The following is a 13,558-nucleotide window of genomic DNA, read 5'->3' as shown; positions in this document are numbered from 1 at the left end:
GAAAGGGGTCACCCCTACAAAAGTTTGAGAACCAGACTTACAGTATGGTCACTGCCAGCCTGTGCTGGATTTGAACCAATAATGAATTGGAAATTAGAATGAGGAGGTGGGGGAGGGGGGAGAGTTTACAATGTAATTAACAAGACTGAGATTCTCCTGTCACTGAACCCAGTTTTTAGTCCATTAATTTCAACTGAGTTACTGCTGGTTTACACCAGTGTAAATAGGTGAGAATCCGGCTCAGTGTAACCTAAAAAAAAAAAAGGTTTTAAAAACATTTCTCACTATGGATGTGTAACTTTCAGACTGAATGGGAGTTATGAAGCCCTAAAAGGAGGCAGTACACTAGAAGCCATGGAAGATTTCACTGGAGGAGTTGGAGAAATGTACGAAGTCAAAAAGGCTCCAGAAAATTTCTATGAAATCTTGGGAAAAGCTCTTGAAAGAGGTTCATTGGTGGGCTGTTCTATTGATGTAAGTAAAAGACTAGAGAGGGTTTAGTTTTGTGGGGGGTATTTTTTAAGTAAAAAATTTAAAAAATCCCACTGAAATTAATAGCAAATAATTTGCAATAGTAGCAAATAAGCACTTCAATCATTTATAACCAATAGCTGTAATCTAACGTACATGCAATTCCAGTTTAGTCATTATGGCAGCTGTTTGAAAGAAGAGAGTCATTGGATTTCAGTTTTGTATGTGCAATTTATGTATGTATGTAATGTGTGTAATAACAGTGAATTTTACTTCCTGGCTCCATTCACCTGACCTGGGTCAGAGGTAAAGCTGTTCACGGCCCTGTCACAGGGCAGGAGTCAGTGTCTACTGGCTTCAGTGATTGCTGTTCATTGAATCATAGAATACCACGGTTGGAAGGGACCTCAGGAGGTCATCTAGTCCAACCCCCTGCTCAAAGCAGGACCAATCCACAATTTTTGCCCCAGATCCCAAATGGCGCCCTCAAGGATTGAACACACAACCCTGGGTTTAGCAGGCCAAAGCTCAAACCACTGAGCTATCCCTCCCCCCAATTTTACAATGTTACAATTTTTGTGCTATTATTATTTTTGTCTGCAATCCTGAAGTAAGCTCTGTGTGGGCACAGGGGGGTTTGCAGAGTCAGTGCCTGAGTTTGTAAATTAATGTTGTTGTTCATGAAAGATACCAGATTTAGGACAATCCTGGAGGGTTGGCAACCCTAGTTACAACACTGGATTTATCCATAGAAGAGATACCACATGGGCAGCAGCTGTAAGCTTCCTTACACCACTATGCCAGTGTGTCTTATCCCTGACCTAGAGGAACCTGCCATAGGGGTAAGAGAAGATAATTCACTCACCATCCCCACTAGATGCTTGGTCTTTTCCCCCTGGAATGCTGAGAGCATTCCTATTGATGACAATCTTAGTAGAAAGTCCCATATTTTTCTAATATGTGAAACAAATAAAATCATTTTTTCTGTTGCAAAAGTGTCTTCCCTAAAAGGCTGTGCCAGTGTGCAGTATTGTAGGAAGAGGAAAAGCTATACTGTCATTCACAGTACCTTTTAGTACAGCCACTTACTTCTCAGTGTATCTAGCTGTGACGGGCCCGGATACTGACAGAGTGTCACCACGTACAATGTCCTCTCAAGGAAGGGTATGTCAAAGCGTATTTTCATATTTCAGACCAGCAGCGCAGCTGAGTCAGAAGCTCGAACCCCTTTCGGCCTCATAAAGGGTCATGCTTATTCAGTAACTGGCATTGACGAGGTACGTCCCAATTGTTGCTATGTTGACAGTATGTGATGAAGAGTGAGCTGGCAAGAGGTGCAAACCTAGAGCTGGAAAGTGAAAGATCATAAATCCTGTTCTTCACATCTCCTGGATGCAGTTTGGCTGGCGAATTGGGGTGGCTGCAGTGTATGAGGAGGGGACTGGATTTTGGCAGGCCACACAGGGCATGCCCCTTCTCCCCCAGTCTAAGGTTTTGTGCCCAGCTTCTTGTGCCTAAAGGAACTTAGGGGGTGAGGCCTGGGAGCCAGAGGACTGTATGTATCTTCTGGTTCTTCCCTAGAACTGAGTGAAAGTTTTCAACTAAAACTTTTTTTGGGGGGGACAAAAAATGTTGATTCTGTGACACTAAATATCTTACAAATATGTGCTGATTTCACCAAACCGATTCGGTTGGGAAAAAAAATTCTGTAAAAACCAAAACGTTTAGTGTTGACATTTTTGAAGCATGTGGATTTTTGATTCAAAACCACTTTTTATTTTGAAATGTCCTTTCATTTTTTAGAAATTAAAAATATTTTCAGATGCACGAAATTGAAACGGCATGGTTCATTTTGGGTCAAACAAAGTGATTTGTTCAACCTGAAATTATTTTTTTTTCAACTTTTGGGGGTTTGCCAGAAATATTAGACAATTTAATTTTCAGTTTGGCCTGAAATTTTTTTTTTTTTTTTTTTTAATTTACAGCAAACTAAAAACTCCATTATTCACCCAGCACCACTCTTCTCCCCTGTGAAGTGAAACTCTAACACAGCCCAGTGGGAGGTTTCTCCTTCCTCTCCACCATCCCTTCTACCCTCTGCACATTTGCTCCAGCAGAGTTCCCCAGTGCCCAGAAGTGTTATCTAGCCTAGGCACTCTGGAGAATTGTCTCTTAGTTAATGACAGCAGCCAGCCAGGGATTACTACAATAGCAATAGTCCCATTATATTTTAAGGCCACTCAAGAATTTCTCTATTTTTGGTCTTCCTATTTAGGTGAGCTCCCGAGGCCGAAAGGTGCAACTCATACGGCCAAGAAATCCATGGGGGCAAGTGGAGTGGAATGGCCGTTGGAGTGACAAGTTAGTTTTATGTATAATAACTATTTGTATTGAATAGAGGTCAGACTGCCGAGGAGGGAAGTCAAGTCTAATTAACAGCCTACACATGCAGAACAGTGCTGTTGTCGTCCTAACATCCTGACTTCAGTATTGTCAAGACTGCTCAGCTACCATTTAAAGAGGCACTGTCAAGATTGTTTAGTCTCAAAATGTAGGTACTGTTAAAAATAGAAACAAAATCCACTATTAATATAAATGTCATTATTTTTAAGATAATTCCAATGGAAAATGTATAATTTGTATTATTTAAACATTCCCCTGCAGCATTTGCAACACAAACATCCAAACACTGTGCTATTACAGGAGAGCTGGAAAGTGCTGAGGTAGTGTGTAGGAATTGGACAGTATCTCTTTAAATATTTTGTGAGCCCTCTAATGGCACTTACTGTGTTCTATGTTTCTGAAGCCAGAGCTCCAAGGTATATATGGTAGGTAGGCCTTGCATGTTGTGTAGTTATTAAAGACAGTTATTTGGACCACACTTGCCTGTGTGGTTCCTTCATATTACATTGGCTGTGTAAAGAGCAAAAGACCCAACAAATGCCAACTGGGAAAAATTGTGAAGCTCCCTAGCCTCTTTCATTATCCAAGCTGGATGAAATGCAAATAGTCATTTAAAAAGCAAACAGCATAAATGGTGAACAGTAGATTCTATTCTGGAAATTCCTACTAGTTTTAAGAGAAGGGACATTTGAATCAATGCTGGATTTTTCATGTCTGAATACATTTATACATGGCCTGTTTCTGAGATCACTTACATTGCTTTACCTCCATTATCTTCAACTGAGTTTTTCCTGATTTACGCTGGTATAAATGAGAGGAGACAGTTCCATAACACATCCTGACAGCCCCTTTAAAAACAGTGAAATAATTAGCAGATTTGAATCAGTGCTGGAAATTTATCAAATGTCCCTTCTCTTAAAACGATCAACAAATCAATCCCAGATATTTACATTTCCAAGTGTAGTTATGATCCTTTGTAAATTCCAAAAATGTGAGAATAGTTTAGCAGTATAATTAGAGATTATTAAATCTCAAAAGATTTAGTAGTTCAATTTAGAATAGGTATCCAGCCATTTGAGATTTTTAGCCAAAGTGCTGTATCTGCCAAAAGGGACTCTGATCCTGCATGTGGAACTGCTAATGCAGATCACAGCGTCCACACAGTCCTACTGAAGCCAGTGGGACTCCATGTGGGCCTGGGAGTCTACACTAACACGTTGACTTGCAGGCTCAGGGCTTAGGTTAGTAATCTCATTAGAGATTTCTGGTACTTCCTGCTTAGAATCAGGTTTGAAATATACACTGCTGTAAGAGCAGGCTTTCATTAAACATCTAGGCTTTTCTGCTTCCATCCCTGCTAGAACCAGGAATGGCAGCAGTGAATGGAAATGAAAAAATAGATTTTCATTTGGGACATCAGGTATTTCAGTTTCTCTCTCCACTCATCTGTACAATTAAAGAGCACCATCCTGCTCCCACTGACTTCATCTGGGACCACCGGATGGTTCTATACTAGCAACAAACTTCATGGCAATAACGATACAGATGCACAGCAAGGTTTACAGTACAGTGGATGTACCATCTAGAGATATACCACTCGCAGTACTTAAATTTACCTTGGTTTTTGTAGCATTCCCTATTCTCACTGTGGGGATCATTGCAAACACAGTGGTACTGGTCAGTACAGCAGTACTGTAACCTCAAGATATAAGACCTGATCCTGCTTCTGTCTAAGTCAATGGAAGGTTTGCCATCGGTTTTAACAGCAGCAGAATCAGGCTCCTTAAAGGCACCTGTTGTGGCTACTGCTCAAATAAAATCAATCTGAAAGTGGTGTAATCTGCTAATATATCCAGCTGGTGTCTTTGAGCCAAGGGAAATGAAGTGCTTGATAGCCTTGTAAAGCCTGACTTTGTTTTCTTGTAGTTCTCCTGAATGGCAGTCAGTCAGCCCATCGGAGCAAAAACGCCTGTGTCAGACAGTGCTAGATGATGGAGAATTCTGGTATGGTACCCTTTTGAAAAATAAATATGCTGATGAGAATACAGTGAGCAGGCAGGCCAAGTGAGGCAGAGGAAACTAGCTCTGAACTGGGAAATTAGTGCTTTAATCCAAAGAGGACTGGTACAATACTACTCTCTCCATTTAAGCCACTCTCAGTTTACATAGTCTTAATAGCAGAGTATATCTGTACGATGTTTAAAATGCCATACTTAGCAACTGTAATTAATATATTTAAAACACTGTGCATTCGAAAGTTCTCAAGATCAAAATGAATGACACTGTAATGGACTTGTTTCCTGAAAGGTTATTCAGACACAGGTGATTTGCACAATGTAAGGAATGCTTCAAAAACAAGTCTGTCAAGTTTTGTATTATCTAAATACTCCACTCCTGTACATCACATTTCAACTTACTAATGCCATTTGAATTGGGTGATTCTCCCAATGCAGCATGTGCCACACCAGGTGAAAGAATGACTCATGAGTTTCAATGTTGCATGTCAGAGGCTACACAAATGCTGTGCATCCTTAAGGACATGAAAGTAGTGAAATCAGCACAGAGCAGCCTAACAACTTCTGAAGAGTTTTCAGCTGTTTTTTTCTCATATTTTGCTGTCATTTAGAGCAGTGTGATCTTGTAGATAGAGCACTTGACTGAGACTCAGAGGACCCATGAATTATTCCCAGCTCTGCCACTGGCCTGCTGAATGACCTTGAGCAAGAAATGGCCCCTCTGTGCCTCAGTTTCCCCATCTGAAAAAGGATGCTGACCTCCTTTGTAAAGTGATTTGAGATCTAGTGGTGAAAAACGCTATATAAGAGTTAAGTACTATTTAGAATTCAAAACAGTCTTGACACATTGGAGAATTAGTCTGAATTTAACAAGAAATTCAGTAGAGATAAGTGCAAAGTTCTCTACTTCAGACAGAAAATCAAATGCACAGCTATAAAATGGGGAATAACTGGCTAGCAGGGTAGTACTGCTGAAAAGGATGTGAGGTTATAGTGGATCACAATATGAGAATGAGTCAACAATGTGATGCAGTGGGAAAAAAAGGCTAATATTCTCGGGTTTGTTAACAGGAGTGTTGTCTGTAAGGCATGTGAGGTGATTGTCCCACTCTGCTTGGCATTGATGGGGCCTCAGCTGGAGTACTGTGTCCAGTTCTGAGCACCACACTTTAAGATAGACATGGAAAATGTGGAGAGAGTCCAGAGAAGAGCAACAAAAATGATAAAAGATTTATAAAATCTGACCTATAAGCAAAGGTTAAAAAAACTGGGCCTGTTTTGAAAAGTCTAGAAAAGAAGACTGACGGGGGGACCTCATAACTGTCTTCAGATCTGTTAAGGGCTGTTACAGAAAGGACTGTGATCAATTGTTCTCAATATTCACTGAAGGTAGGCCAAGAAGTAATGGGCTTAATCTGCTGCAAGGGAAATTTAGGTTAAATATTAGGAAAAACTTTCTAACTATAAGGGGTAGCTAAGCTGTGAAATAGGCTTCTAAGGGAGGTCATGGAATCCTCATCACTGGATACCTGCCAGGGATAGTCTGGGTTTATTTGGTCCTGCCTCAGCACAGGGAGCTGGACATGATGACTTCTCAAGTTCCCCTACAATTCTATTCAACATCTTGAATGTTCAGATTGTGAGTTCTCTGGGGCATGGACTATCTTTGTGTTATGTTTACAGCACCAAGCACAATGGAGTTGAGGGGGGTCCTTAGATTCTACTGCAGTAGACATCATAATAATAAATAATAATAGTTAAGTCTTAATTTCAGGGATCCCAACAGATATTTACTTTGTAAGCTGTTACATACTGCACCTGAAAATTAAACAAACAGCTCACTAACAGTTTAAAAACCAGTGCTATACTATAGCTTCTGGATATGGCTAGCTTTCATGCATTTCTCAGGGCACACGGATTATGTGTTACATTTTAAATAATAGCACCTACATGTGGTGTTTTTTTCTGTCATGTTTTACCAGTTTATTCTCACGCATTCAGATCAGAGTGGCATGAAGCAAACTACAGAAGGCTGCGTTAACTGTTTTAAACATAAATTTTAAGACATTTCAAATGGGAAATACGTTTTTGATAAGAATTTGTCTCTTTTACCCTCTTTTCCTGTTAACTAGGAACTAGCAAGACCTTAAGGGTAACATGTTCAGGGCTAGATTCTGATCTCAGTAACTTACAGTGAGTTACTCTGGATTTACACCAAGAGTAACTAACGTCAGCCTTGATAAGGGAGGGTAGAGAGGAGAGGCAAATTCCACATTCATTATTGTGCTTCTGCCAGAGGGGAAAGATTAACCCTGGGGCTAGTTAGCAAATCAGCTTCTAAATCTCTCTGTCTCCCTCCCTCTCTTTTAAAGATGTAGGGCCAAATTCTGCTCTCAGTCACACCAGTGTAAATCCAGAGCAACCCCAATGATGTGCTGGTAAGTACTTCACATGTACATCTGTGTAACAAAGAGCAGAATTTGCAGCACTTGGCCCAAAAGACATAAATTGTGCTACACGGCCAGGATATTTGTGCTAGGTACACAGAAGCAAAAGGGGTTGTTATCCAGCCCTTATTCTCAGTGTACCAAGAAGAGAAGCAAGAAGCTGGAGTGCACCTGGCTTGCAGAGCTAGCAATACATTGAAGGGAGACACAACACAAAAAGGGAGATGCAGACAGTGAAATCAAACTCTGCCATTTGCTCCCCTATCAAAAGTGTGCGATGAAAACTTTCTAGGACAGTGTAAGTTAAAGTAACCCTAGGCACCTATTACTTATTCAGCAGAATATGGAATCTATTATAGCTGGTGGGACTGTGATGTTGCTACCCCGGTGTGCTATTGTGAGGATCGCATCCTGTCAACACCCACCCATACACATTGCCTGGAGCTCACTGGCTTTTTCCTGCTATTGTTCATTTGTGTCATTCAGTCACTAAGGCCCAGATCTTCAAAGGTTGATTTCAATAGATGTTAGGAGACTAAATATCTTTGAGGATCTGGGCCTAGCTCCCCAACTGGATACCTGGTGTAGCGAAGCAAGACTCCCTGGCGCAGCGCCTCCTGCTGGTTGTCTGGGAATTAGCTCTTTTCCAGCATACAGCATGCCCTCTGCAGGCCGATGTCCCTCCTGGACCCCAGTGCCCTTTACCTCAGGGTTCTGCCCCCAGCAGCACCCCACAGTCTAGGTCTCCCCTCCCAGGGGAACCCCCAACCCTCTATCCCCACCTTGCCTCAGTGGCTACTGTCAGTCATCATCTAGCCCCCACTCACTGGGGCAAACTGCAATCTGTCATGGCCACTCATCATTGGCAAGGGGGTCAGACCAGCTGCCTCTACCTAACCACAGGCTGCTCCTCCCAGACCCTGTACCTGCATAGGCCTCTATCAAGGCCTGCAGCCTGGGGAGTTGCCAGGCTGGAGCTCCCCCTCCCTTTCCCCAGCACTGCTCTGTCTCAAATACCCTTCTCTCCCAGGCAGGCAGCCAGGTCCTTCTCTCTCAAGAGCTAGAGAGACTGACTCAGCTACTGGTTCACAGCCCTTTTATAGGGCCTGCTGTCTCCTAATTGGGCATGGCCCCAGCTATGGCTGTGTTTCCAATCAGCCTTCTCTTATTGGCTCTCAGCCTCAGCCCTCTCCAAGGACTGTCTTTTAACCTTTTCTGAGACAGAGCAGACCGCCCTGCTATAACTGGTTTCTGCTACACTGTTTTCCTGCTCTATTTCCCATGCTATCCAGCAGCAGCTGCTGTATTGCACACCAGTCTCTGATTTGGTAAATACTTTCCCTACTGGTTCTTACTCCAGTTTGGTTCAGGTCTGAAAGCAGACCCGTTCACAGCAAGTGAAGTGCCAGTGGACCCTTCCTATGTCTTGCTGCACATTGGGCTGTCTGTACGCTTCTTGGTATGTGAGTAGGAATGGTTGTACGCAGCGTATCACACTTGGTTATAGTTCAATATTGGCAGAACTTTAACCCCTCTGTCCTGTTTTTGCACTTAAAAGGATCACTGGGCCCAGGAGCTGTGAGGCTAGAAGACTACAGCCTCCCTTCTCACACCAGTTTTTACACTAGTATCACTCCATTGGGTTGATTCTGCTCTGTCCCTGATGCTGGTGTAAATCAGGAGTAACTCAGATGAAGTCAGTGGAGTCTCACTATTTTAAGATTGGTATAAGAGAGATCAGAATCAGGCCCATTGGGGTCAATGGAGTTACTTGTGATTACACTCGTGTAAGGAGAGGAGAATCAGGTCTATGGAGAGAGCTCTTCAACTGGTGTAAATCAGCATAGCTCCAATGAAGTCAATGAAACTACACTGATTTACAGAAACTCATGATCCGGCCCTATGTTCTGATACTCTGCATTTTGAATTGGTCTTTGGGAGTAGTTTCTGCCTAGGCTGCTGCTTCTGTTCGGTCACTAATGTGATGCACTGACTGTTTTCCCTTCCTTTCATTTAGGATGAACTTTGAAGACTTCAAAACACATTTTGATAAAGTTGAGATCTGCAACCTCACCCCAGATGCTCTTGGGGACAATGCTACCAACAAGTGGGAGGTGACAGTCCATCAAGGGAGCTGGGTCAGAGGTTCCACTGCTGGAGGGTGCAGAAATTTTTTAGGTGAACAGAGATTCCTTTAGAAAAAATTCACACGCCCATGGAAGCATCCATTAGAGACACAGAATTCTTCACCCCTTTGTAACTTCCACAACCATGTGCTGAATAAAGCCGGCGGAGTCTCAACTAGCTGAAACCCAGCAAAATATCAAAACAGTCACAAGATTCCACTTGAGAGAAATAATTTTCTTTGCCTTTCAGTTTTGTGCACCTCTTTCTCCTATCATGTACATTTGTGCAAACTAGGAGTAACTCCACTGAGATCAGTTAAGTTACACCCTTGTCAAAGGACTGTAAGTGAGAGGAGAATCCAGCCCTTACCATCACATTCTGATCATGCTGGTGTAGACTTGAAGCCACTCCACTGATTGAATGGAGTTATGCCAGATTTACACCAATATGAATGAGATCAGAAGTTGACCCTTTGTGCTTTTATATTTTCAACAAAACCCCAATTAATTGTCTTGTAACTTTCATCTCCAATTTAAACCATTGCCATTTAATGAGATATTGGGGCTAAATTCTGCTATTGTTTATACTAAAACCCAAGTCCCTCAGGATTTGGCTCTTTGTGTGCAGAATTGCATTGAAATCATCAAGGTACATAATGGAAAATGGAAAAATAAAACAAACATAAAACCCCCAAACCTCAAATTACTCTCTCTATTGTCCTTGTTTGGCTCAGTTTAAATTTTTTTTTTTTTTTTTGGAGGGGAAAAACGTCTGTGTTCTTTGCTTTGGCAGACACCTTTTGGACAAATCCACAGATCAAGCTGCATTTGACAGAGAAAGATGATGGGAAAGATGAATGCACATTTATAGCAGCTCTGATGCAAAAGAATCGACGTAAACTCAGGAAACTAGGTGCTGAAATGCTGACAATTGGCTATGCTATTTATGAGGTACTTAGTATTTTACAATGTAGTAGCCATGTTTGCTCTTTCTCTCTCTCCCCCCTTGTATCTCTCTGTGTGTCAGTCAAGATTTCTGCATCACACCCATTGCTGTGGTATCTAATCACCTACGTTCTTTAAATAATGATGAGAATGGTAGCTTTTCCTTTAAAATGTCCTTATATTGGTGCAGAAGGGCTTTGCTAAAATGGAGTTTCTCCATCCTAGAGCCCCTGCATAAAATGCCTTAAAGTCTGAGAGCTAGATTCCCCTGGTATCCAAGCTCCATTCAGCACAGGAGAATAAGGTGAGAGGAGTGCCCGTGGCTAATGGTGACTTCCTGATCCTGGAGCCAGTGAATCATGCATGTATCTGGCCCTATGATTCTAGATCAAGAAGGGAGGTGGGAATCTGACATATCTGAACCATGCACATCAGTTACTTTGCACACAATAATGAATAAAACTGAAATCCCTGCTTCAAATTCCATTGCAGAGCCCTAGCAAAGATGGACACTTGAACAAAGACTTTTTCAGATACAACCCTTCCAAGGCAAGGAGCAAAACCTACATTAACTTAAGGGAAGTCTCTGACCGAGTCAAGCTGCCACCTGGGGATTATGTTATTGTTCCTACTACTTTTGAGCCACACCAGGAAGCTGACTTCTGCCTGAGAATCTTCTCTGAGAAAAAAGCCATCACAGAGTAAGTAATCAGTGGAGGGTGGTCAGTCAAACAGGCCTCCTGCAACTTCCAAAACTCTCACACACCAGCCATGTTAATTGGCTTTTTTAAGAACCATGAGAGATTCCTGAGGGCATTCTCCCCATCTTGCTCCAGACAAGAGACCCCAGAGATGAAGAAGCATCCCTCCCGTCCACTTCCTGCATGCCCTTGCCTGCTATGTGAGGCTCCCAATGAACTAAATGGAGTTCATTGCCAGAGCAACTCTTGTAATTAACAAAAGTTAACCCGTGGTGCTGTGCATTAGATCTCAGCCAGGGGAATCTAGTAATCTAGGCTTTTCCCCTTTTCTTTTTGTTTGTTGTTGTTGGGTGTGTTGTTTTTGTTTGGTTGGGGTTTTTTTTGTTTTGTTTTTTGTTTTGTTTTTTTTGTGGGAGAGGATTGGCAAGTTTTTTGCTACAAAGTGGGGAAGAAAAAATTTGATGAGTTTTTGAACTCTGGTGAACGCTTCTATTTCAGGAGGGCCTAAATCAGAAACCCCTTTTTCAATGCATTTAAGATGTGGTAGAAAATTTCTACCATAGCTCCAGACTTAATTTCCCAATTTTTAGCCCACTCTGACTATTTTTGTGGGTATTAGGAGGTGGGAAAATCAGACTTGTAATGAAAACTCAATTGCAACCTTAACTGTGAAGAGTTAGTAGCTGCTCCATAGTATATATTGTTCTGCAAATGTAATAATATTCCTGTTTGTTTCCTGTGTGAATGACCATGTTTAATAAAGAATATGTTATTTTTAAAAAGCATTTGCACAACGTATAAAAATTGAAATCAGCCCCTGTAGAGATGGCTCAGACTAGGCCTAGGAACCACTTAAGCTCTGTTTTGAGCTTATGTGATGCAAAGACCTGACCCGCTGCATGGGGATGAATTTCACCAAAGTGAATAATTTGTTCAGTAAAAATACCGTATTTGCTTTTACTCCTGGAAAATTTAAACAGAAAGGATCCCCAGCAAAGTCTTTTGTTATTGAGTACGTTTTTGTTTTCCTCAGGAATGTGGATGGAAACATTGACATTAATCTCCCAGAGGTAAATCTACAGAGCTAAAATAAGGACTGGATAAGTCAGCATCATCCACTATGCTCTATTTGTACTTTTTCATTTCAAGTGAATGTTATGAAAATGTCAACCTTGTGTGTGTGAAATATACAGTTGTGTTGGGCTTAGTAAAACAACCCTAATAATACAATCATAATAATTAATAATTCTTCCAATTGTTTGCTGTTAGGCAGCTGAAACCAGAAAGAAATTAAGGACTGGCTCTTCAGCTGGTATAAATCAGCATAGCTACTGAAATCAATGGACCTGAGCCAATGTGCACCAGCTGAGGATCTGCCCATTAGCCATACTATGCAGTATTACACAGTTCGGGCCACAGAACCTATTCACACTCAAACATGCATACACATTCTCAGAACATTTTGGGGTCAGAAGCTTGATATTGCATTTTCATAAAAATGATTAGACAATTTTTGCGGCTGAACATTAAGCTGATTTTTATGCTTAAAAAAAATCTGACAGGCAGCCCTTGAACCACTTTGTAGTCACTATGTTTGGGTATTGACTGAGCTAGATCTTGTTCACCTTATTCCTGCAAATAGTCCCACTGGTTTCAGTGGAAATGCTTGCGGAAGGAAAGTAAGCCAAGATTCAGCTTTGCATCTCTTTGGCAATATTTCACTCAGTTTTCCCTTGCTTCCAGAGACTGGGTAACAAATTGAGCTTCACATTTCCAGATTCTCAAGGTCACAGTCATTAGTGATATACATCTATTCATCTAGCCAAGCTATTAAAGTGCTTGCCATCTGGCATCTGAATGGTAGTAGATAAATGGTGGGCTGAGTGTCATGTCGGGGGTATATTGGTCAGAAAAATGAGTGTAAGTGTCAAATCAATGTAATTTCCACCATGTTGGCATTCAGTGGCTATACAGTAACTTATACTACTTATTTTATGGCAGTGTTGGGCACAGTGTGGGACCTTCCTCACTTAATTGATTTTCCTTCGGCGCATACCTTTCCAGTGCATTGGAATGCAAGTTGCATTCATTTTGCACAGCCACTGAGTGCCAAAGCAGGGCAAGTTACACTACTTTGCTGCCTACATCTATTTTACAATCAACTTACACCCAGCCTTGTATTTCACACAGCAGTTAATATCACCACTGAATTTGGCCTGGAGACGTCCATGACAGTTGCACCTATTTATCCCAGGCTTCACTTGGCTGAACGTGGTTATAAAATGGAAAACTGATAGTTTTGAGACAGTGTAGCATTGGAGGCCACCATTGATCAGCTGTTCAGCTCCAGTGCTCTGCCTACACCTTAGGAGTACACAATAGCATGGGCTATCGGAAATGAAAGGTGAACATTTCTGAGACATTGAGTGCCAGGGAGGGTTAAGTTTTTC

The 13,558-nt window shown here is 41.7% G+C and overlaps 1 protein-coding gene across 3 annotated transcripts in view; it reads left to right on the top strand.

The window, feature by feature from the left end:
* Positions 1 to 13,558, top strand: part of CAPN9 (calpain 9) — a 48,487-nt gene that overhangs the window by 19,835 nt on the left and 15,094 nt on the right. For 2 of the 3 annotated variants that reach the window (XM_077811830.1, XM_077811828.1), the window contains 8 exons: positions 306 to 474; positions 1,665 to 1,748; positions 2,747 to 2,832; positions 4,801 to 4,878; positions 9,354 to 9,514; positions 10,256 to 10,413; positions 10,900 to 11,108; positions 12,142 to 12,178. In XM_077811830.1, coding sequence (XP_077667956.1) covers positions 306 to 474; positions 1,665 to 1,748; positions 2,747 to 2,832; positions 4,801 to 4,878; positions 9,354 to 9,514; positions 10,256 to 10,413; positions 10,900 to 11,108; positions 12,142 to 12,178 — 982 coding nt within the window. The remainder of the gene's footprint in view (positions 1 to 305; positions 475 to 1,664; positions 1,749 to 2,746; positions 2,833 to 4,800; positions 4,879 to 9,353; positions 9,515 to 10,255; positions 10,414 to 10,899; positions 11,109 to 12,141; positions 12,179 to 13,558) is intronic. The other variant, XM_077811829.1, reaches the window with a different exon arrangement.

Source organism: Eretmochelys imbricata, chromosome 3 (assembly GCF_965152235.1).
Source record: "Eretmochelys imbricata isolate rEreImb1 chromosome 3, rEreImb1.hap1, whole genome shotgun sequence".
Classification (NCBI taxonomy): Eukaryota; Metazoa; Chordata; order Testudines; family Cheloniidae; genus Eretmochelys; species Eretmochelys imbricata.
Note: the sequence above shows the minus strand (reverse complement) of the source record. Positions and strands in the feature narration are given on the sequence as shown.